The sequence below is a fragment of the Aquarana catesbeiana genome, linkage group LG01 (genome assembly GCF_042186555.1).
Source record: "Aquarana catesbeiana isolate 2022-GZ linkage group LG01, ASM4218655v1, whole genome shotgun sequence".
Taxonomy (NCBI): Eukaryota; Metazoa; Chordata; class Amphibia; order Anura; family Ranidae; genus Aquarana; species Aquarana catesbeiana.
This window is the reverse complement of record NC_133324.1, coordinates 949,009,255-949,033,545: the sequence shown is the minus strand read 5'-3', so window position 1 is coordinate 949,033,545 and position 24,291 is coordinate 949,009,255. Positions and strand designations below refer to the sequence as shown.

The 24,291-nt window shown below is 44.9% G+C and overlaps 1 protein-coding gene across 1 annotated transcript in view; it reads left to right on the top strand.

Annotated features, from left to right (window-relative positions):
- The window catches only part of LOC141121604 (von Willebrand factor A domain-containing protein 5A-like), a 116,657-nt gene that overhangs the window by 23,390 nt on the left and 68,976 nt on the right, over positions 1–24,291 (top strand). Inside the window, exons 2-6 of the mRNA XM_073611257.1 lie at positions 1,720–1,787; positions 4,950–5,152; positions 7,250–7,472; positions 11,786–11,955; positions 21,008–21,149. Coding sequence (XP_073467358.1) covers positions 1,733–1,787; positions 4,950–5,152; positions 7,250–7,472; positions 11,786–11,955; positions 21,008–21,149 — 793 coding nt within the window. The 5' untranslated portion in view covers positions 1,720–1,732. The remainder of the gene's footprint in view (positions 1–1,719; positions 1,788–4,949; positions 5,153–7,249; positions 7,473–11,785; positions 11,956–21,007; positions 21,150–24,291) is intronic.

Genomic DNA, 24,291 nt, shown 5'->3' with positions numbered 1-24,291 from the left:
TATCTCCTGTACTATGTCTGCAGTCTCTGATTATCTCCTGTACTATGTCTGCAGTCTCTGACTGTCTCCTGTAGTATGCCTGCAGTCTCTGATCATCTCATGTATTATCTCTGCAGTCTCTGACTGTCTCCTGTAGTATGTCTGCAGTCTCTGATCATCTCCTGTATTATCTCTGCAGTCTCTGACTGTCTCCTGTAGTATGTCTGCAGTCTCTGATCATCTCCTGTATTATGTCTGCAGTCTCTGATCATCTCCTGTACTATGTCTGCAGTCCCTGATCATCCCCTGTATTATGTCTGCAGTCTCTGATCATCTCCTGTACTATGTCTGCAGTCTCTGACCATCTCCTGTACTATGTCTGCAGTCTCTGACCATCTCCTGTACTATGTCTGCAGTCTCTGACCATCTCCTGTACTATGTCTGCAGTCTCTGATCATCTCCTGTACTATGTCTGCAGTCTCTGATCATCTCCTGTACTATGTCTGCAGTCTCTGAGGTGTCTCCTGTAGTATGTCTGCAGTCTCTGCCCATCTTAGGGTTAGGGGTTCATTTTAGGGTTAGGGGTTAATATTAAGGGTATGGGATGGGGGGGGGGGGGTTAGTGTTTTGTCTTGTTTTTTTGTAATTTATTTATGTTTATTATTTATTTATTTTTTTATTATGAATTTATTATTTATTTTCGTTTTAGACCCCATTCACACTGCTCGCAGCTCGACACTCAGAAACGCTCAACAAGTAAAATCCCATTCACTTCAATAGAAATTGTCCACATTTGAGCGTTTTGTCGCCTGTAGCAAAACGTCGGTCTTTCAAAAAGGTACACACACTACTTTTGAGCGTTTTTGTCCCCATTAGACTTCAATGGAAAACCGCCTGAATAGCAAAAAATTAGCATTTTTTTCAGGCGTTTTTAGCTCAGACAGCAGCTCCGCTCCCCTATAATATTTATAAATCTGCTCCAAAAACACTTAAAAACGCTTGGGAAGAGCAATTGAAAAAAAACGCCTGTAAACACTTCGTTCAAGTGTGAATGTAGCCTCAGTTATTGCATTTGAGCAGAAAAAAAGCTCAAAAACGTGCAACAAAACGCACTAAAAACATTCAAATCAAACGTTTCCATGCATTTCTCTGTAAGAAAAAAAAACGTAAAAAACGCACCCGTCTGCCCAATTCGAGGTACAAAAATAAAGCTCCAGAACTTTTTTATGCTTCAGGCGTTTGATTTCAGGCGACTTGGAGTGGGGATGTGAACTGTCTCCATACAGAATAATTGATTTTTTTTTCTCCTCCAGTGTTTTGAAGCTTCCAGCAATAGTGTTTTGAGAGTCCGCAATAAAGCCACTCTCACACTGAGGCGTTGGCCGCGTTGACGGTAAAGCGCCGCTAGTTTTAATGGCGATATTCAGTCATTTTAGCAGCGCTTTTCAGGCGATAGCGGGCTTCTTTTAAGGCCCATTAGCAGCCCGAAAAAGGGTTAAAAGCGCCCACAAATTGCCGCTGCTGAAGCGCTTTGCAGGAGCTTTGGCGGCACTGGCCACTGATTTCAATGGCAAGGGCGGTTTGGGAGCGGTGTATACAGGGCTCCTAAACCGCCCCAAAGATGCGGCTTGCAGGACTTTTTTTCCTGGCCTGCAAGCACAGCGCCCCAGTGTGAAAGCAAGTATAGTCAGGCTAAAGCCATAAAATCTGACACCTGTTGTATCTCTTATTTCCCTTTAGATAACCATCAATAATGCCGCCATTATCTCCATACAGTGGCCTCATCATCGTGGATTCCCACCAGCCAGGTGAGTGTATAAGCAACGGCAGATTACAGTGTGGGCCCCCCAGCTTTGAACCCTTTTCTGGGTGATACATGGAGGCTGCATTTATTGACCTCTCAGTCTGCAGATATGAGGGGTGGTGACATAACGCTCTCCATCTCATCCAATTAGAGAACACTTTGCGTTCAATCAGAAGATGCAAAGCCTTCACTCGCCCGTGCCGAGTGGCCGACCTCCTGTGTTCAGAATGCATCAGGTTGGTAGAGTCCCTCTTTATATCAGGTGTCCCCAACAGAGTCCCCCTTTACATAAGGTCTCCCCAATAGAGCCCCCCTTTACATCGGGTGTCCCCAATAGAGCCCCCCTTTATATCAGGTGTCCCCAGTGGAGTCCCTCTTTATATCAGGTGTCCCCAATAGAGTCCCCCTTTACATCAGTTGTCCCCAATAGAGACCCTCTTTACATCAAGTGTCCCCAATAGAGTCCCCTTTTACATCAGGTGTCCCCAATAGAGCCCCCTTTATATCAGGTGTCCCCAGTGGAGTCCCTCTTTATATCAGGTGTCCCCAATAGAGACCGCCTTTATATCAGGTGTCCCCAGTAGAGTCCCTCTTTACATCAGGTGTCCCCAATAGAGTCCCCCTTTACATCAAGTGTCCCCAATAGATTCCCCTTTTACATCAGGCGTCCCCAATAGAGTCCCTCTTTACATCAGGTGTCCCCAGTCGGGTCCCCCTTTACATCCGGTGTCCTCAGTCGGGTCCCCCTTTACTTCAGGTGTCCCCAGTAGAGCCAATAGGTGTCCCCAGTAGAGCTAATACTATCCTCCTTTACATCAGGTGTCCCATTACTGTCCCCCTTTAGATCAGGTGTCCCCAATACTGTTCCCCTTTATATCAGGTGTCCCCAATGCAGTCCCCCTTTATATAAGATGTCCCCCAATACTGTCCCCTTTTAAATCAGGTGTCCCCAGTAGAGTCCCCCTTTAAATAAGATGTTCCCAATAGAGTCCCCATTTACATAAGGTGTTTCCATTAGAGTCCCCCTTTGCATCAGGTGTTCCCAATACAGTTCCCCTTTATGTCAGGTGTCCCGAGTAGTCCCCCTTTACATCAGATATCCCCAGTAGAGTCCCCCTTTACATCAGGTTTCCCTAGTAGAGTCCCCCTTTAAATCAGGTGTCACCAAAAAAACCCCACCTTTACATCAGGTGCTCTCATGCTCCTGAGTTGTTGCCCCCCCCTTCCTCTTTGTACTGGGAGATCGGTACCCACAGTGTCTCCTTTCTCTCTCCCTGGTGGAGGGCGTCTCCTCCTCCTCATCCTAGGCATCCAATAGGTTCGCCGGTCATTTTAGCCAATTTGGTGACCCGCTTCCTGATTGGCTTAAAGGAGGATCAGTGTGAGAATAGCAAATATTTAATCGCTATTGTCGTACAACAGGGTGGGCTCGGAGCGCAGTGCCCTGCGCCTCGAGACCACCCTATTTCAAAGCCTATTAGGGCCTCTGGCTTTAATCACTTGCTCAAAAAAGAACATTGGAATCCATTCGTCCATCTCCCTGCCTGTAGATTAGGGGGTCAGACACATGGAAGGGGGGGGCGGCGCCCGTGCGCCCCTAATTTACGGGCCGCCTCTGTGTGCGTCTCTAATTACTTTGATTATCACCAAAAATGTCTGAACCTGTGGCGGCCCGTAATGCAGGGTGCAGGGCCCCCTAATCTACATGCAGGCGCCAGATACATGGATTCCAATGGGTTTTTTTTTTTTTTAGATGCATGTGATTAAAGCCAGAGTCTCTAATTGGCTTCAAAAAAGGGTGGGCTCAGGGCGCACAGCACTGCGCTCCAAGCCCACCCAGTTGGATGACAATAATGAATTCATATTTGCTATTGTCTTCCTGATTTTCCTCCCGGCCAATCAGAAAGCGGGTCCTGAGTCCCATCACCTGATTGGCAGAGAGGAGAAGCGATATAATTGGCCGCCGAGGAGGAGGAGGGAGGAGACGCGGGGTAAGCTGCTGTGAAGCACCAGGAGGAGGAGATGCCGCCTGGAGGAAACACTACCTACAACCTAGATGCGGTAGGTGCGGGGCTGGTGACCGACCAACTGAGACGGGGGTCCTGTGACCCAACCGACCGGGGTGGTAGATTGTTTGCCGTCCCCCAAAAAAATAATATACCACCAGCCGCCACGGGTCTGAATCAAGGGATTTGGGGGACTTCCAGCATCGGGGCCACCAGTGGGGTACAGATACAGCAAGTGGCCCTCTCGGAGATAGAGCTATAAAAATGTCAGGGGGGGCAGAGAATGCGAGGTCAGTGTGAATAGGAAGGTAAAGGTGAAGAGAAGGGGTGTGTGTTCATAGCTCCCAACTGTCCCTGATTTTGAGGGACTGTCCCTGATTTCGAGGGACTGTCCCTGATTTCGAGGGACTGTCCCTGATTTGGAGCAATGTCCCTCTGTCCCTCACTCCTCATTTATCCCTCATTTTGGTCTGATCTATATAGATGTTTTTAAAATGCACTTTTTATCTATCAAAATTGTTTTCCACCACTAAACCTTTCATCTGAATTCTAAATTGCTGCATTTGTAAATTCCAAAAGCCAATATAAAGGAATAGTTGTGGTAAAAAACTTGTGGGTTTAACCAATCTTGTTTTTTTTGGTACAATTCTCCTTTAAGGGGGCGAGGCAGGGGGTGTGTCCTATGCCTGCATGCTTTTGCTGATAGGTGTCCCTCATTCCCATCTCAAAAAGTTGGGAGGTATGTGTGTTTTCAGCGCACAATTACACAGGATCTCTAAGCTGTGAAAGGCAGGGTGTGGAGAGCTGAAGTTACACTTAGTGAGGAGAGCTCTGAGAGCTGATTGGAGGGAAAGAGCAACCCACCTACCCACACACACACAGCACACAGGAACAGAGTTGAGGCTGTCAATCAGCTAGAGGTCCCTCCCCTGTCACCTTTTTTTCTCTTGGTGTCAGGAAAACTTGTCAGAAGTGACTCTGATAGCAGAGGAAGGAGGCAGCAGACAGAAATGACACTCAGTGCTCTGGATTGAGACAAGTACACACTATAGAGGGATGTGCTTTGTTCATATTTCATGTCTGAGGTTTACAACCACTTTCTTTTTATAAGATACAAGACAGGGGATATAATTGTGTGATTCTCCTGTGTGTGTGTCTAGTCCCTCTACAGGGGATCTGGGTTGACGTCCAGGTGAAAGGCTTTGTGGCAGACGTATCGGCGACCCTCAAGTATAAGAACAAGGAGGAGAATGCGGTGGAAGCGGTCTTTGTGTTCCCCATGGATGAAGACTCCGCCGTCTACAGCTTTGAGGCCACAATAGAGGGGAAGAAGATTGTAGCCGACCTCCAGGAGAAGGAGCAGGTAATGAGGACTGCAGGACAAACACATCAGAACACCTGAAAATTTCATCCGAGACATGATTATACACGCTGGGTTCACATATATGCAAATTGGATGCGTTTTGAACAGCATCCAATTAGCATGACATGTGAACCCACAGCCTTCTCTATGGAGCCGGTTCACATATCTGCAGGCCAGCTGCAGTGCATTTTTAACCACTTCCATACCGCAGAACGTCATATGACGTCCTGGGCTTTCAGAGGAGATATCTGAATGATGGGTGCAGCTACAGGAATCATTCAGATATCTTTTTTTTTCAGCCGGCGATTCCCTTTACTGTTTTTTCAGCCGATTGATTGTTCGCACAGGCAGCGGGAGGGGACGTCATCCTCTAGTGCAAGGATCTGCAATTAGCGGACCTCCAACTGTTGCAAAACTACAAGTCCCATCATCCCTCTGCCTCTTGGTGTCATGCTTGTGGCTGTCGGAGTCTTGCTATGCCTCATGGGACTTGTAGTTCTGCAAGAGCTAGCGGTCCGCTAATTGCATATCCTTGCTCTGGTGCTTCTGCCGGCTCGCCCGTACGATCGGCGAGCCAGAGAAGGAATGCGCCGGAAGTTAGTCATAGAGAAAACCGAGGGCCAGATGGTCTCCGGCAGTCTCTATGACTCTCAGAGGCCCAAGCGCGACATAATGACGTCACGTCCGGGCCGGCGGAAGTAAACAATGACGGGGAATCGGCTGGAAAACCTGTGACTGTTTTTTTTTTTTATCTCAGACTTTCCAGCCTGGAGGAGAGATGTGAGGTCTTATAGATCCCACATTTCTCCATAAAGAGGACCTGTCACGCACTATTCTTATTACAAGGGATGTTTCCATTCCTTGTAACAGGAATAAAAGTGATAAAAAATAAATAAAATTTAAAGGGAAAGTATAAAAAATTTTTTTAATAATCAATGAAAGTGAAAAAAAAACAATAAAAAAATAAATAAATTAAAGCACCCCCGTCTCCGCGAGCTCGCACACAGAAGCGAACGCATACATAGGTCCTGTCCGCACATGTAAATAACATTTAAACCACACATGTGAGGCATCACCGCGAATGTTAGAGTGAGAGCAATAATAATTCTAGCCCAAGACCTGCTCTGTAACTCTAAACTGGTAACCATTCAAAAATTTTAAACATCACCTATGTATATTTTCAAGTACCGTAGATTGGCGCCATTCCACGAGTGTGCGCAATTTTAAAGTGTGAGATGTTAGGTATCTATTTACGTGGCGTAACATCATCTTTCACATTATACAAAAAGAATAGGGTAACTTTACTGTTTTGTGTTTTTTTTTTTAATTCATGAAAGTGTTCCCCCCCCCCCAAAAAAAACGCATTTGAAAAATTGCTGCGCAAATACCGTGTGACATAAAAAGTTGCATTGACCTCCATTTTATTCCCTAGGGTGTCTGCTAAAACTATATCAGTAGTGTTGCTACTTTAGTCACTTTTAGTCCAGCTCATGTGAACTTCTTTCCTAATCCTGTAGCACCCTCCCTGATAGGTACGGGAGCTGCATTTCATTGTTAGTTTTGGCTCACTGTAACCCATGTGGCTGTGTTTGTTTGTTTTTATTTGTTTGGTGTTTCAGTGGCTGCAGGATTGTCTGTTTCCCCCCTAGCTGGTCCAGAAATGTTCTGGAAGTTAGTGGGCAGGAATAGTCTAATCATCAGCTGAATATTCATATAGCCTTGGCCAATCCCTGGAAAGAGGTGCCCAGATGGTGACTGGGAGTGTGTATAAATACTCTGAAACTGTGAGCAGTGGGGTCTCTTCTTTTTTTTCCTGAGGAGGAGATCACGGCCTGGGCGGGGGGGGGGGTGTCTTCTAATAATTCTGCCGTGTGCTTGTCAATGCCTCACGTGGGCTACCTGGAGGCCTGCATTGCTGGAAGCTGCTGAAGCTTCCTGAGGGACTATTGTCGGAGGATCTAGGAAGACATTACAGCAGCATTCACAGCTTCTGGAAACTCAAACCAAATTGCATGTAGACCATATTTGCAAATCTGAATTGCTATAAAAATGTACAAATTACATGACCGTAACCAGTTTGCTCCCTCTCTTCTCCAGGCTCACAAGACCTACAATGAGGCCATCAGCCAGGGTAAGCAAGCCTTTCTCCTGGAGGAAGATAAGAGCTCAGGGGACATCTTTAGCTGCAGTGTTGGGAATCTCCCTCCTGGCCAGGAGGCCGAGGTCACCCTGAAATATGTACTGGAGCTGCCGGTGGAGGCAGATGGAGCTGTGCGCTTTGTACTCCCGGCCATCCTCAACCCGAGATACACCCCAATAGGTACAAATAAGCTTTTTTTTTTTCAGCTTAATCCTTTGATTTGCTCTTCTGGAAAGACAAATAACACTAAAGTGAACATGACCTGGCCTAAAATGTTTGCTGTAGTGCAGACACCAGGTACTTTGTATTAATCTTAGTGGCGGCTGGTGCTCAAAAACAAACTGAAAAATTCTGAAAAACACTGAAAAAAAAACATCAATTGCAGCCACTGTGCCCACCATATGCAGCCACTGTGCCCGTCATATGCAGCCTCTGTGCACATCATATGTAGCCATTGTACCCATCATAAGCAACCTCTGTGCCCACCATATGCAGCCTCTGTGCCCATCATATGCTGCTTCCGTGCCCATCATATGCAGCTTCTGTGCCCACCATATGCAGCCACTGTGCCCATAAAATGCAGCCACTGTGCCCACCATATACAGCCACTGTGTCCGTCATATGCAACCTCTGTGCACATCATATGCAGCCATTGTGTCCATCATATGCAACCTCTGTGCCCATCATATGCAGCCTCTATGCCCACCATATGTAGCTTCTGTGCCCATCATATGCAGCCTCTGTGCCCATCATATGCAGCTTCTGTGCCCATCATATGCAGCCTCTGTGCCCATCATATGCAGCTTCTGTGCCCATCATATGCAGGCTCTGTGCCCACCATATGCAGCTTTTGTGCCCACCATATGCAGCTTCTGTGCCCACCATATGCAGCTTCTGTGCCCACCATATACAGCTTCTGAGCCCATCATATGCAGCCTCTGTGCCCATTATATGCAGCCTCTGTGCCCATCATATGCAGCCATTGTGCCCATCATGTGCTGTGGGATGGGCAGGCGACGGCTCCTGCATCCTCCATGGTTCCCGTGCGTCTCCTCCTCCATTCCGGGCTGTTGGGTCCTCTCCTCCTGTGTCTCCTGTGTCAGCATCGACAGCCGAGGAGTCCGATCATCCAGCTTCCTCCCCTGTGTGCCTCTTCCACCAAAGCGCCGGGCATCCAATAGGATGCCTAGTGCTTTGGCCAATCGGGAAACAGGTCTCACTGACCTGCCTCCTGATTGGTGGGGAGGCACTGTGGTGTAAAATTAGCAAAAATTAATTTGCTATGGTCACACAACAGGGTGGGATCAGGACGTACTCTCTGCGCCCCGATCCCACCCTTTTTTGAAGCCTATTAGAGCCTCGGGCTCTAATCAGGTGCTTAAAAAAAAAACCATAGGAGTCCATGCGTCCGGCATCCTGAAAGGGGCCGGGCGCATGAATAGGGAGGCGGAGGCATGGATTAAGGGGGGTGGCGCCTGTGCGCCCACAATGCACGGGCGGCCCCTGATTAGTCTTTAAACAAGTTCCCTGTGTCCCCATAGAGCCCTTTTCATCATTGGCCCATGCTATAATGGTCTTGACGTCTGACCAAATTCAAATTCTAATGCCGCGTACACACGATCGGAATTTCCAACAACAAAACCGTGGATTTTTTTCCGAAGGTTGTTGGCTCAAACTTGTCTTGCATACACACGGTCACACAAATGTTGTCAGAACGCAGTGCCGTACAAGACGTACGCCAAGCCGAGAAAAAGGAAGTTCAATGGCCAGTGCGGCTCTTCTCCTTGATTCAGAGCATGCGTGAGCTTTTGTGAGACGGACTTGTGTACACACGATCTGACTTTCTGACAAGTGAAGTTGGTGGAAAATTTGAGAACCTGCTCTCAAACATTTGTGGGCGGAAATTGCGACAGCAAATGTTCAATGGAGCCTACACACGGCCGGACTTTACGACAACAAGCTCACATCGAACATTTCCCGTCGGAAAGTCTGACCGTGTGTACGCGGCATAACACTAAACCAACCCAAATAAATATCCAGTGACAGAACTTCCATGTGTAGTGGAGCAGTGATGGTCAATCTTCCCGATAATAGAGACCCCAAGTGCAGCCCCTGATATCACCAAAAGGACGCACATATTATTCAGGGAATGTAATGTTAAAGAAAGCTGCCAGTGACTGCAGACACTGAGGTTGATTTACTAAAACTGGAGAGTGCAAAATCTTGTGCAGCTGAGGTAATGACTAAGCACTAACATTTGCACGAAACGCGTCTACCTTTTTGTCCCTTTTTGTCCCCCTGCTCCATCTGTTAACCACTTGTCATATGAAGCTTCAGTAAAGAGGATTTTGGGAAGTGCAGCCATCTGGAATAATTTCTTTATGATATACAACATGCGAGCTGGGCTAGCACCCGACTATTAAGTGTGGGGATCAGGGCCGTCTTTAATATTGATTGGACCCTGGACAAAACTTTTCTTGGGCCCCCCCCATGCAGTTTCGCTCTCCACCTGCTCTGAGACATACAATAAATAGCAGCTGGACTCAAAATCAGTTTACTGAATCAGATCAGGCAGCTATTGAGATTGGTTGCCAGAGGTTACAGTGTATCATTACCGCTCACTGACTGGTTGCTAGAGGTTACAGCACACATTACGGCTCACTGATTAGTTGCTAGAGGTTACAGCACATGATTTCTGCTTGTTGATTGGTTGCTAGAGACTACTGTGGACCTCAGGGGGGCATAATATACATATCAATGCCACTGGCCGCCGTTATTTACATATGAATGCCAGTAATTTAAATGTAAACACAGGGTCTGCAGGTGAGTCATCTGTACACAGCAATAGAGCAGGTTGAACTGGATGGACTTGTGTCTTTTTTCAACCTGACTAACTATGTAACTATGTAACTATGTAATAGAGCAGAGCTAGGCAGCATTAGTAGCAGCACTTCACACTGAGATATTCGGACACAGCACGGGACTAAAACATCAAGTGACAAGGGAATTTAAACCAGGATAGTTGGCAAGTATGAGGCAGCTGCTTTGGGCCCCACAACAATGACAGGGTCCAGGGCAGCTGTCCCTTTTGCCCTGCCTTAAAAACGGCCCTGGTGGGGATTAACTAAAGACTCACTCATCTTCAGTGGCTTTCTCTGTTTCATTGAAGCCTTTTATGTACAGCCTGGATCCAAGGAGCTGCACAGGGATTCTCACAGGTAGACATGTGCACCGCCAAAATATGTGTTTGTTTTTGTTTTCATTTCATTCGTTTTTTGTTTTCGGGGCATTCGCTATGATCGCAATTCGTAAATTCGAAAATTCGTAAATTCGAAAATCTGAAAATAAGAAAGAAAATCCGAAAATTCTAAAGAATAACTAACTAATAATAACTAACTATTAAATTATAGGTATTGGAATTTCCTTTCAAATTTGGCTGTTATGCCGCGTACACACAATCGTTTTTCTCGTCGGAAAAAGATATGACGGCTTTTCCGATGGGATTCCGCTCAAGTTTGCCTTGCTTACACATGGTCACGCAAAAGTTCACTGAAATTACGACCGTGAAGAACGCGGTGATGTACAATACCACAACGAGCCAAGAAAATGACGTTCAATGCTTACGAACATGCGTCGAAATTGTTTCCGAGCATGCGTAGGGATTTTGCGCGTCGGAATTGCCACAGACGATCGCATTTTTGGATAGGAACTTTTCCCGACCGAAAAATTGAGAGCATGCTCTCAATCTTTTGCTGGCTGGAATTCCGCCAGCAAAAGACCGATGGAGCATACACACGGTCGCATTTTCCGACGAAAAACTCCGACCGTGTGTATGCAGCATTAGTGAATGTAACGAATACGAATTTATCCGAAGTTACAAATTATCCGAAATAACGAATGCCGCATCTAAACAAATGGAACGGAACAAATTAATAATGAATAATAATAATAATAAAACGTTTTTATTACTATTATTATTATTATTATTTATTATTATTAATTCGTTATGTTCCATTTGTTTAGATACGGCATTCGTTATTTCGGATAATTCGTAACTTTGGATAAATTTGTATTTGTTACATTCACTAACAGCCCAATTTGAAAGGAAATTCCAATACCTATAATTTAATAGTTAGTTATTATTAGTTTATTATTATTTCAGATTTTTGAATTTTCGGATTTCCGAAATTTCGAGTTTACGAATATTCTGAAAAATTCATTAAACGTGTTTTCGTTAATTCGGATGCTTCCGAATTAACAAATTTGTTGAAATTCATAAAAAAAACGAATTCAGAACAAAACAAATTGCACATGCCTACTCACAGGGATCAATTTGGAATCTAACAAAACTACTTGCGTTTTAGCACTATTTTTACTTTATAGGCAAGGAGAGGTTCACTTTTAACATTCAGTATCGCACAGGAATACGGTAATATGAAATGACGCTGATCTGCATTTTGCTCAGGTAGATATTTCCTTGTTATCTCTTCCAGATCATGATGTCAGCATAACAGCCACACGTCCGCAAGTGCCGATTGGTGAAATTCCGTACACGCTGAGTCTGAATGCTCACTTCCAGTCTGTGTATGGGATTGCTAAGATCCAGTCCAACTGTGACATCACCCGTCTGGAGTACACAAATAGTGACAAGACCAGCGCCAAGGTGAGCGGGAACACAAAAAAATGTATCAAGGCTCATTTCTTTAGCTGACTAAATAGGATATCTGCAACAATCTAATACACAGTGCCAGGGTTCAAGTGGAACTAAACCTCCCCTATCCTTTGCAGCCAAGGAAGCTGCCATCTTAACCTCTGTTTGATCTGTAACTGCCATGGTCCTGCACATGTGATTAGTTATGACACCAGCCAATTGATGGTTTGACAGTTTGGTGGAGAGTACAACCAAATGTGACAGTTATCACTCCTGGCATGCTGCGAATGTAACTGTTTTTTTATTTAAACCTTTACATTGATGGGTTTCGTTCCGCTTTAACCACTCAAAGCAGAACTTTACCCATAACAACTTGATAAAAAAATAATGTTCTTTAGCAAAGCACATACATTCCACATTAATAATTTTGATACTAAAATGAGTATATGCTGTAAATTTCCTCCAGCATTGCTCCTGTTTCTTGCTGGAGGCTGCCATTTTGCTGAAGCCCAGAGCTCATAAACGGCAGTAAACCCATCGATTTAACAAATTCAAAAAACAATTACACTCCTTGAATGTTGGATTGCTAACTGTCACATTTGCTTGTGTCCTTAACTAAACTGTCAAACCATCCAATGGCTGGTGTCATAACTGACCACATGTGCAGTATCGTGGCAGTTGCAGATCAAACAGATGACAGCTTCCTTGGCTGAAAAGTATAGGGGGGTTTAAATCCACTTTAAGGCTGTCAGCAGTTCAGCCTCTACTAACCCCGAAGTGCGTAAAAATGCCTAAAACTAGAGAGCAACTAAGCATGTACTGGATTTTAAACAGTATACAGACCCTTATTTTTAATATCTTACATACAGTAGCTCTACCCACAAAAGGGGCCAACCTGAAGTGATCTAGCAGGGCTTCATTTTCTGACTAAAGTTCCACACTTTAAGCTCCTGAAGATTTTACCCCCTTCATAAGCAGGACATTTTTTTGCTTTTCGGCACTGTACTACTTTAACTGGCAATTGTGAGGTCATGCAACGCTGTACCCAAAGAAGATGTACACAAACCTTTTCACATAAATAGAGTAGGGCTGTTACAGATTAAAATTTTCGTGTTTGATTAATAGATTTTTTTTTTAATCGATTAATCGACTAATTTCGATTAATTATAATGCACATACTCCCATACTTCCAACTACCTTTAGCTGATTTAGCAAAGTTGTTATGGCAACGGCCGAAGCCGGACATAGCGGGGCATGGCTAGGACGTCACACGTCATAAACTCAGCCTCACCGTGCCCATAATCTCAGCCTCATCGTGCCCATAATCACAGCCTTACAGTGCCCATAATGCAGTCTCACCGTGCCCATAATCGCAGCCTCACCATGCCCATAATGCTGTCTCACAGTGCCCATAATTGCAGCCTCGCCGTATCTATAATCGCAGCCTCACCATGCCTATAATGCTGTTTCATCATGCCCATAATCGCAGCCTCGCCATGCCTATAATGGCAGCCTCACCATGCCCATAATGCAGTCTCACTGTGCCCATATTCGCAGCCTCACTGTAGTCAATGCCTGTGCCTGGATTACACAGTCTGCGGGCATCTCACGCTGTGTGTCTTGAAGCTGAGTGTGAAAACTTTGGCCGCGCTGTGAGAAAAGTCCCGCCCTCCTCCTAGATCAGCTCGTGTGATAGATAGAACACTGCATCTATCACACAAGCTGATCTAGGAGGAGGGCGGGAGTTTTCTCACAGCACGGCCAAAGTTTTCACAGTCAGCTCCAAGACACACAGCGTGAGATGCCCGCAGACTGTGTATGACATATAGTGGAGGAGGAGGAGGAGGGAGTGGAGCACTGCGCTACAGCCACAGCTTGGCTCAAAGCGGTCCCAGGGCAGGCAGCCTACCGATCAAAAAAATTTTGATCGATCAAAAAAATTCACGATTAATCGAGGAATTAATAGTTCATTTCTGCAGCCCTAAAATAGAGCGTTCTTATGGTGGTATTTGATCGCCTCAGGGTTTTTTATTTTTATTATATGGACCAAAAAAGACCAACATTTTTTAAAATACACTATCACTGTACTAATGACACTGGCTGGGAAGGGGTTAACATCTAGGGGCAATCAGAGGGTTAACTGTGTGCCTACAATTATGAAGGTACAATGTTTACTGTCTGTCTGCTGCTTTTACTAAGAGATGTGCCTGTTTTTACTCCTTGCTCCTTGCTGCTACCTGTACAGAGCTCTGTGTTGTATATCAACAAAGAGATTTGTTCAGTCATTTGCTCAGCCGATCAGCAGGTCCCGTCCATAAATCATTGTCCGGGACCCGCTGACCAGCTTTTGCTGTGGCAAATGAGAGCACAGCCGGAGCGGCGCACGCACGTGCACGCCCCCCACCCAGAAGTGCTGGATCACATATATATATATATATATACAGTATCTCACAAAAGTGAGTACACCCCTCACATTTTTGTAAATATTTTCTTCTATCTTTTCATGTGACAACACTGAAGAAATGACACTTTGCTACAATGTAAAGTAGTGAGTGTACAGCTTGTATAACGGTGTAAATTTGCTGTCCCCTCAAAATAACTCAACACACAGCCATTAATGTCTAAACCGCTGGCAACAAAAGTGAGTACACCCCTAAGTGAAAATGTCCAAATTGGGCCCAAAGTGTCAATATTTTGTGTGGCCACCATTATTTTCCAGCACTGCCTTAACCCTCTTGGGCATTGAGTTCACCAGAGCTTCACAGGTTACCACTGGAGTCCTCTTCCACTCCTCCATGACGACATCACAGAGCTGGTGGATATTAGAGACCTTGCGCTCCTCCACCTTACATTTCAGGATGCCCCACAGATGATCAATAGGGTTTAGGTCTGGATACATGCTTGGCCAGTCCATCACCTTTACCCTCGACTTCTTTAGCAAGTATATTTTCCTCTCAATTGGTTCCCAGATGTTCTCATGGAATAAAACGTTGTGCTCTACATGTTTCGCGACCTGAACTGTTGCTTCTTAAGGAGCTTCAATATTTCTAATCAAAAGAACATACTTTAATTAGCATACAGAAATATATCAACAATTATCCCCTTCCCGCCGAGCATACGCAGATGTGCGTAATCTGCTTTCTCAGCTGCAGGCATCATCCCGGTACCGTTGTTTAGAGCGGGCGATCGGCTATCCGAGTATAACAACCGATGCGGCTAAAAGCCGCTCGTCTGTTATACCGGAGGAGCGGGAGGGGACGTCCCCCCCTCCCACCGCCTCCCGCCGCTCTTACCGGGCCTCCCGTTCGAGCGGGAGGCCCGGTGACCAATCGGCTGCCTCCGGTGGCTGGGGGCGGGCTGGAACGAAATCCTAATTGTAAACATGGAAGCGACGTCACTTCCCGTTTACTCGGCTGCCAATGGCGCCATTTTTAAAAAAATACACAGTATTCAGAATCACCATTTTCTGCGATCTGAATACTTTGAAGTGCAAAGGAGGGATCGGGGGTCTTTTAAACCCCCGATCCCTCCATAAAGAGTACCGGTCACCACCTATTACTGTCACAAGGGATGTTTACATCCCTTGTGACAGCAATAAAAGTCATCAAAAACATTTTTTTTTAAAAACACAATTTATAAATAAAAAAATAAATAAAATAAATAAGAAAAAAAATCATTTTTAAAGCGCCCCCTTCCCCACGAGCTCGCGCAGAAAAGAAAATGCATACGGAAGTCGCGCCCGCATATGTAAATGGTGTTCAAATCACACATGTGAGGTATCGCCGCGATTGTCAGAACGAGAGCAATAATTCTAGCACTAGACCTCCTCTGTAACTCTAACCTGGTAACCGTGAAAAAAATTTAAAGCGTCACCTATGGAAATTCTTAGGTACCATAGTTTGTCGCCATTCCACGAGTGCGTGCAATTATAAAGCGTGACATGTTTGGTATCTATTTACTCGGCGTAACATCATCTTTCACATTATACAAAAAAATTGGAGTAACTTTACTGTTTGGATTTTTTAAAATTCATGAAAGTGTCCCTTTTCCCTAAAATTTGCGTTTAAAACACTGCTGCACAAATACCGTGTGATACAAAATATTGCAACAATCGCCATTTTATTCTGTAGATTCTCTGCTAAATATATATATATATAATGTTTGGGGGTTCTAAGTAATTTTCTAGCAAAAAATACAGATTTTAACTTGTAAACACCAAATTTCAAAAATAGGCTTAGTCATGAAAGGGTTATACACATATTCACAAATGTATATGTGTGTACATATTATGCAAAACATCACTTGTAACAAAGTGCTCAACAGAAAATTCAACACTCTCTTGCGCCAGAGATACTAAAACCGCAAGGGAACCCCCCCAATTGGTCGAGGACCCCAATATTTGAAGAGCAGCTGTGAATTATTAGCACATGTGTCAGGATGTGGGGACATACAAGGTAACTAAGGGTATAAAGAGTACGCATGATAAATACTCATAAATACGTTAGTTTATAAATACCTTTTAGACTTAATAGTCCTATCCTATACTCGCAAAGCAATCGGTATATATCCGCTAATACTGAAGCCAAACTATGCCAGGTTCTTGAACATCTATAGAGAAAGATAATACATTTCTCTCCCATAGTGTATGGATGGAATCGTTATAATTTTACCGTCTTTGCACCAGTCCCCATATTTCGAAGATGGCAGTTTAAAGAGGACCCACCCCTCCCCTTTTTATGGAAAAATACATGAAGACAACCTAAAACATGAATAAGTACACTTATCTACCTCCATGCTGCCTCTCCTTCTTCGTTGTTCCTTTTTCATTGTGCCCCTCTGCTGTCTGAATCCTGGCCCCCGTGTCGCCATTTTGACAATCTCTTCTTGGGATCAACTTGCAAAATAGTCATAGTACGTATGTGCGAGATGGAGCACATGACGTCATGTGGCTTATCTCATTCATGCTCTATATGACAAAATAGACAAATTAAAAAATCGCGCTACCCTTAGAAAACGTAACCAACAACCTATGTGATAATAATAAATATATTCCAAAAACAATATACAATAAATTTCGGAAGTTGATCAACAGCACAAAAAAAATATTATATGTGAACACAAATAATTTTAAACATCAAAAAATTGACGTTTGGTATATTGAATATCAGAAAAGTATAAAACACATGTAGTCAATAGACAATGTATTGTGGCATACACCAGTGAGTGGTAAATTATAGTCCATAAATAAGTGAATTAATTCTGAATAAATAGTTGTCTTCAGATGATATGTGAAATCCACCACCACAATCAACAGGAATGTGCCCTTACCAAAACACCATTATTTATGGACTATAATTTTTATGTATATAATATTTTTTTGTACTGTTGATCAACTTCACAAATTTATTGTATATTGTTTTTAGAATATATTTATTATTATCACATAGCGCCATTTTTACATTTTTACATTTTATGTGTGTATTGATGTTGTACATCATCATTGCCGCTCCCGATGTGGTGGATGGTTGGTAATCATCTTGCCACCACCCTTTTAATTTTTAGTTTTTTCTAGTTTCCATAGCGCGGTTTTTACACTTTTTTCCATATGACAAAAGCCTTCCCCCGAGATCTCACAATATGACAAAAGCCTTCCCCCGAGATCTCGTAATATGACAAAAGCCCTGGCTTGGGCTGCTGGTAGTTGTAGTCCATTTGGCACCCTGCCCAGCCAGGCACACGATTCTCAGTCACTCTCAAACAGAAAACAGTCCATGCACTTTGTGAGACCTAAACAACTAAAAAGTGGACTTTGGAGGCACACAGATATGCTATCTATAAAAGGTAAAAATGGTTTTATTTAGATATGACTTGCATAAAATAGGAACAGTTAATGCATATAGATACATAGAACAAAAGATATTTCCATATAGTTAATATTTTCTACCCCACATACAACCAAGACACCACTTCATGCGATACATATACAGAGTGGCACATCCAAAAATAGGTGGGGAACGAATTCCCATACAGGTGTTCCGATTATGGATGTGAGTAAGCAGGGTGTGGCTCAGGTTGTGAGTCCGGGTATATGTATTCTTAGTAGCTTGACATGTTGCGCGTATGAAAATGCTTGGAAAATTTCTGCATGTAGTGGTCAGACGTGATGTGAAAATATAAATATATATATTGCTGGTAAGCAACAATGTCTACTTGTTTGTAATGAAGGACCACGGTATAGAAACAAGCGCTGTGGAGGCACCATATATAGCCCGTATCTCAAGTTTGGAGTAAAAGTAGGTAAGGTCTCATATAAACAGTTCATGAGTAGCAATGAGTTAATGACTTGAGGGGATAAAAGCCTCAAGCCTAATTCAAAAGGGCCATAGAGTGAAGTGCAGCTCACACTTGCTGGTCAGCGTCTGCCCGTGCCACCACAGTCCACTCCACTGGCTCTGCACCCATCCCAGACTGCAATCTCCCAGACCTCTAAGACAGGGGTCGGCAACCCGCGGCCCTTCAATGCCTGTGATTAATTAACGGGCACCCGGCCTGCGGACATTTTCGCCGCTGTCCTCTTCATTGGACAGCGGCGAGCAGCGGTATCACAGGGCTGGATGGGGGCAGGAACCGCTGGAGGTAACTTTTCAGATTACACAGCAGGTGATTGGTTGCCGGGCGTTCCTAGCAACCAATCACCAGCCTGTTAATGTGAAAAGTTAACCAGCAGTTCCCGCCCCCCATCCAGCCCTGTGATATCGATCTCTGCTCGCTGTACACCTGTGTAAGATAAGAGAGTTCTACCTACACAGTGTGTGTGTGTGTGTGTGTGTATGTGGGGTGGAGGGGGGCAGAGGACACTATGGGGGGACAGAAGACACTATGGGGGGACAGAGGGCACTATGGGGGGACAGAGGACACTATGGGGGGACAGAGGACACTATGGGGGGGACAGAGGACACTATGGGGGGGACAGAGGACACTATGGGGGGGACAGAGGACACTATGGGCGGGACAGAGGACACTATGGGCGGGACAGAGGACACTATGGGCGGGACAGAGGACACTATGGGCGGGACAGAGGACACTATGGGCGGGACAGAGGACACTATGGGCGGGACAGAGGACACTATGGGCGGGACAGAGGACACTATGGGCGGGACAGAGGACACTATGGGCGGGACAGAGGACACTATGGGTGGGACAGAGGACACTATGGGGGGGGGGCAGAGGACACTATGGGCGGGGCAGAGGACACTATGGGGGGCAGAGGAGACACTATGGGGGGACAGAGGACACTATGGTGGGGACAGAGGACACTATGGTGGGGACAGAGGACACTATGGTGGGGACAGAGGACACTATGGTGGGGACAGAGGACACTATGGTGGGGACAGAGGACACTATGGTGGGGACAGAGGACACTATGGTGGGGACAGAGGACACTATGGTGGGGACAGAGGACACTATGGTGGGGACAGAGGACACTATGGGTGGCAGAGGACACTATGGGTGGAAGAGAGGACACCATGGGGGGACAGATGACACTATGGGGGGAAGAGAGGACACTATGGGGGGAAGAGAGGACACTATGGGGGGACAGGGGACACTATGGTGGGGACAGAGGACACTAGGGGGGTACAGAGGACACTACATTGGTGAGGACAGGGACCCCATCACCCCTGGGGACAGGGCCCCCTTCTCCCCTGGAGACAGGGACCCCATCACCCCTAGGGACAGGGACCCCAACCCCAGAACATGGTGACTGGCAGGGTTGGCGTCAGCCACCCTTGGGTGCCAGGATGGGGGAGGGGGCAGTAAAATCTGAATCCCCAGCTACATAATCCCTCAGGTTGAACTGGCTTTGTATTAGTGAAGCACCTTAAAGTGAGGTAAACCTGTACTGTTATTATTACTATGTTAGGATTACTATCTTCATTTATTAGGAAGTGAATGCGGCCCTCCATGCATTCACATACATTAAATCCGGCCCTTAAGTGGAAAAAGGTTGCTGACCCCTGCTATAAGGCGTGCCTCCCCAGTCCACCTGACTGTGCGTAACTCACCAGCCCTCTTGGCTGCGACCTGTTGTTCCTCCCTGGGGCCTTTGCCTGGCAGTGTTCTCCTGCTGTCCTCTCCTTGCTCCCTTGCCACCTGTCCAGGACACCTCCGTGTGTCTTGAGAAGGGTCCTGTCCGCACCCGAGCCCCAGGCCCAAGGTCACCTCCCCCAGACTAGGGAGCTCCCTTGAAGGCCACGACAGCCTAACACTCCATCTCCAGCTTCCACCCGAACAACTTCTCCCCAGCTGGGCTGACCCTGAGTATTTTAGGGGGCCTGACCCCTGCCAATCCAAGTTAGGGATTGGTCAGGGCGCTTCAGAAAACTCCAGGCAGCTCCCCCTCCCCTCTCCTCCTTCTTTTCCAGAATGTTCCAGCATATTCTGGAAAGAAGTGGGAGGTCTCAGTGACGCTGCCTGTGAGTCACCAGCTCTGCCTGAGTCACTCCCAACCCAGACCCAGAAGAAAAACACGCAGACTTGGCTACCACCCGAGCTTGACAATTGACCTATCCTACACAATAAAATCCTTTTCTCACATCTAGCAACCTAAAGAGTGCTACATAACATTGTATAGCGCATGAGTGAGATGAACCGCATGATGTAAGACGTTCCACCTTGCGCATGCACAGTACAACAATACTTTGAGATCTTGCGAAATCTCACAGATTGGGTAAAGGATCTCCCTGAAGGCACTGATGACATAATTCCCGGGTACCTTTTGCCTTCACTTCCTGTCCCATAGCCAAGACAGAAATGAGAGCAAATCCCACTGAGGGAATTCCTGGATATCACAAGGTTCAAAAGAGTTAGTGTCCTCATTGGAAGATTTTTCACTTGACACATGACAAATAGAGAAGGTGAATCCCCCTAATAGAGGCACAAAACGCAATAAAACCTGACAGACATTCCAATCTCTCTTCACAGTGGCCAAAACAAAAAAAGTTAGCTTTACTTGAAGTCGGACAAAAAATGTGCAAACTACTATTATGTAATTTCCCCTTTGCAGGTGTCATTGGCTGAGGAGCACAAGTTTGATCGAGATGTGGAATTTTTGGCTTATTATAGGGATGTAAACAAACCCAGCGTCACTGTGGAGGCGGGACTTGGATCTACAGATGCTGCTCAAGAATCAGGACCGACGCCATCAGGTGACAAGATAAGCTGAAATTACATGTTCAACTGTCACACTGTGTCATAGTATAACCTGTGGCGGCCCGTCCATTAGGGACGTCCAAGCTCCGCCCCCTCTCTCCACGCCACTCCCTGTCTGATTAATGGATATATTCATGCATAGGATGAATCTATCCACAGCCGCCAAGGCCTCCACCTGTTCATGCCTCTGGCCCCTTTCAGGACATTGGACGCATGAATTACAGCGGCCGGGTTTTTTTTAAGCACCTGATTAGAGGCAGAGGCTCTAATAGGCTTCAAAATAGGGTGGGCTCAGGTCGAAGAGAATGCGCTCCGATCCCACCCAGCTGTGTTACAACAGCAAATGAAAATTAGCTGTTGAAACAATGCTCCTCAATCCAGCCAATCAGAAGCGGGTGTGAGACTCGATTGGCCAAAAAAGAGAAAACTCCTGATTGGCCACCGAGAAGGAGGGAGGAAACGGAAGCTGCCGCCACCGCCGTGATGAACCGTGGAGAACAGGAGAATGGGAGGCCCCGCCGCCGAGCAGGGGAAGCTGCCGATGATGGGGTAAGTGCTATCGACCAACTGGGGGGGGTGGGGGGGTTGGCATACTGTTTGCTGCCCCCCCCCCCAAATTAAAGTTTCCACTGGCCACCACTGATAATTACTCAACACATAAGTGTGTTATTGTGCACATGTCCACATGATAATAAATGCTGTTGTCCTGTATTGTGAGCTTGTCATATCTTGTCCTGTTAGCATAACTCCCAACTGTCCCTGATTTCGAGGGACTGTCCCTGATTTGGAGCAATGTCCCTCTGTCCCTCATTCCTTCTCATTTGTCCCTCATTTTGATCTGGTCCATATAGTTGTATATAAAATGCACTTTTTGTCTTTCAAAAAGTGTTTTTCCCAATTTCTAAATTGCTGCATTTGTACATTTTAAAAGCCAATATAAAGAAATAGTAGTGGTAAAAAAAAAAGTCCTTGTGGATTTAATTAAACTTTTTTTTGGTTAATTCTTCTTTAAGGGGGTGTGGCAGGGGGCGTGTCCTATGCCTACATACGTTTGTTAGTAGGTGTCCCTCATTCCCATCTCAAAATGTTGGAGAGGTATGCTGTTAGCATATGTAGCACCCCCCTCCCCCACCTCCAGGAGGCATAATGGTATCCCCAGAGATAAGGGGGGCTGACTTTTTAATTGTAGATTACTTAGAAAAATTCCCAGCATATAATCAACTCATCTCATGTGATGAGTAATATCAGTAACAAAAAACAACAGTGCATAACACAACCTATAAACTGCAAAAGTCTGTGTATAATGTGCAAAAATGGTTATTAAAGTGCCAAAAATAGTCCATAATCCTTCACAATCTTCTTTTTTAAAGCAGACTTTCATAATTTTTTCAACTTTCCATCTATTAAATCTTCTGCCCTTGTTGAGGTTTTTTATCTTTGGATAGTAAAACTGTTTTTTTTTCTGCCAGTAAATCCCTTATACAGCCCACTTCCTGTTTCTTGTCTGGTCATTAGCCTAGGATTATGACACCATGCACAGCTCTCTTTCTCATACTTGTGAGAGTTTGCCAGGAAGGAAGGGGGGATGAGTCAAAAGAAGGCCAATGAGAGCTGCAGAGCTGGAGGTGTGCCTCTGTGTGTGTCTGTGTAAATCCAGGAAGTGAACACGCAGCAGCTTCAGCTGCCCACAGTTAAAATGGATGCAGGTAGACTTAGTGGAGGGGAGATTTCTGCATCATATTTGGCAAGTACAGAATCGCAGTATATATAAAATAATATGCAAAGTGGTTGGAGGGAAGCTTCAGAATGGCAAAGATGTTTTTATTACAAATTATGTGAGCAGACTGCAGTTCCTCTTTAATGTGAAAAATGTTAATGTACACCACCACATGAAAGTGTTCCTGAAGCCCCTTCACCACAAATGGAAATAATGGCTCAATAGAGAAAAATAACAAAAAGTCCCCAAAAAAAGAAGAAGAAATCCAGGATGTAGGGAGATCACTTGTTCAGAGACTGCAGCACATCCAGTACCGTATTGGATGGTCGCGATGGTCGGACTAGGTAAACTTTTTTTCTTCTTCACCATAAATGGTTAACAGAGCTCCTTACTAGATATTCAGATCTCACAAGCAGATCACAGAACTCTTGCAAATATGTCCCGATCCAAAGTATAAAGACTCTCAGGACTGGTAAGCCACATACACTCCAAGGAAGGGATTTAAATACAAAAGGAGGTCCACATTTGTCCAGATGTGAACCTCCTCTTGTATTTAATTCCCTTTCCTGGAGTGTATTTGGCTTAGGAGCCCAGAGAGAGTTTATACTTTGGATCGGGACATATTTGCAAGGCGTTCTGTGATCTCCTTGTGAGATCTGAATGGTAATCGATTTGTGGTGAAGAGACTTTGGGAACACTTTCTTGTGGTGGTGTACATTAATATTTTCCACTTAAGGACCAAAAGGATTTACCCGCTTTACCAGGCCATTTTTTGCACTGTGCTGTTTTAACTGACAATTGCGCGGTCGTGCGACGTTGTACCCAAACAACTTTTTTTTCCCCACATATACAGCTTTCTTTTGGTGGTATTTGATCACTTCTGCGGTTTTTATTTTATGCGCTATAAACATCAATTTTGAAAAAAAGCAATATTTTTTTACTTTTTGCTATAATAAATATTCCCCAAAAAATATATAAAAAAACACATTTCTTCCTCAGTTTAGGCCGATATATACTCTTCTACATATTTTTGGTAAAGAAAATCACAATAAGCGTATATTGATTGGTTTGCGCAAAAGTTATAGTGTCTACAAAATAGGGGATAGATTTATGGCATTTTTATTATTATTATATTATAGTGTCTACAAAATAGGGGGATAGATTTATGTCATTTTTATTATTATTATTTTTTTTTTTTTACTAGTAATGGCAGTGATCAGCGATTTTTTTGTGGGACCGCAACATTGCAGCAAACAGATCGGACACCTAACTGACATGTTTGACACTTTTATTGGGAACCAGTGACATTATTACAGTGATCAGTGCTAAAAATATGTACTGTTATTGTACTAATGACACTGGCAAGGAAGGGGTTAACATTAGGGGCGATCAAGGGGTTAAATGTGTTACTAACTCTATAG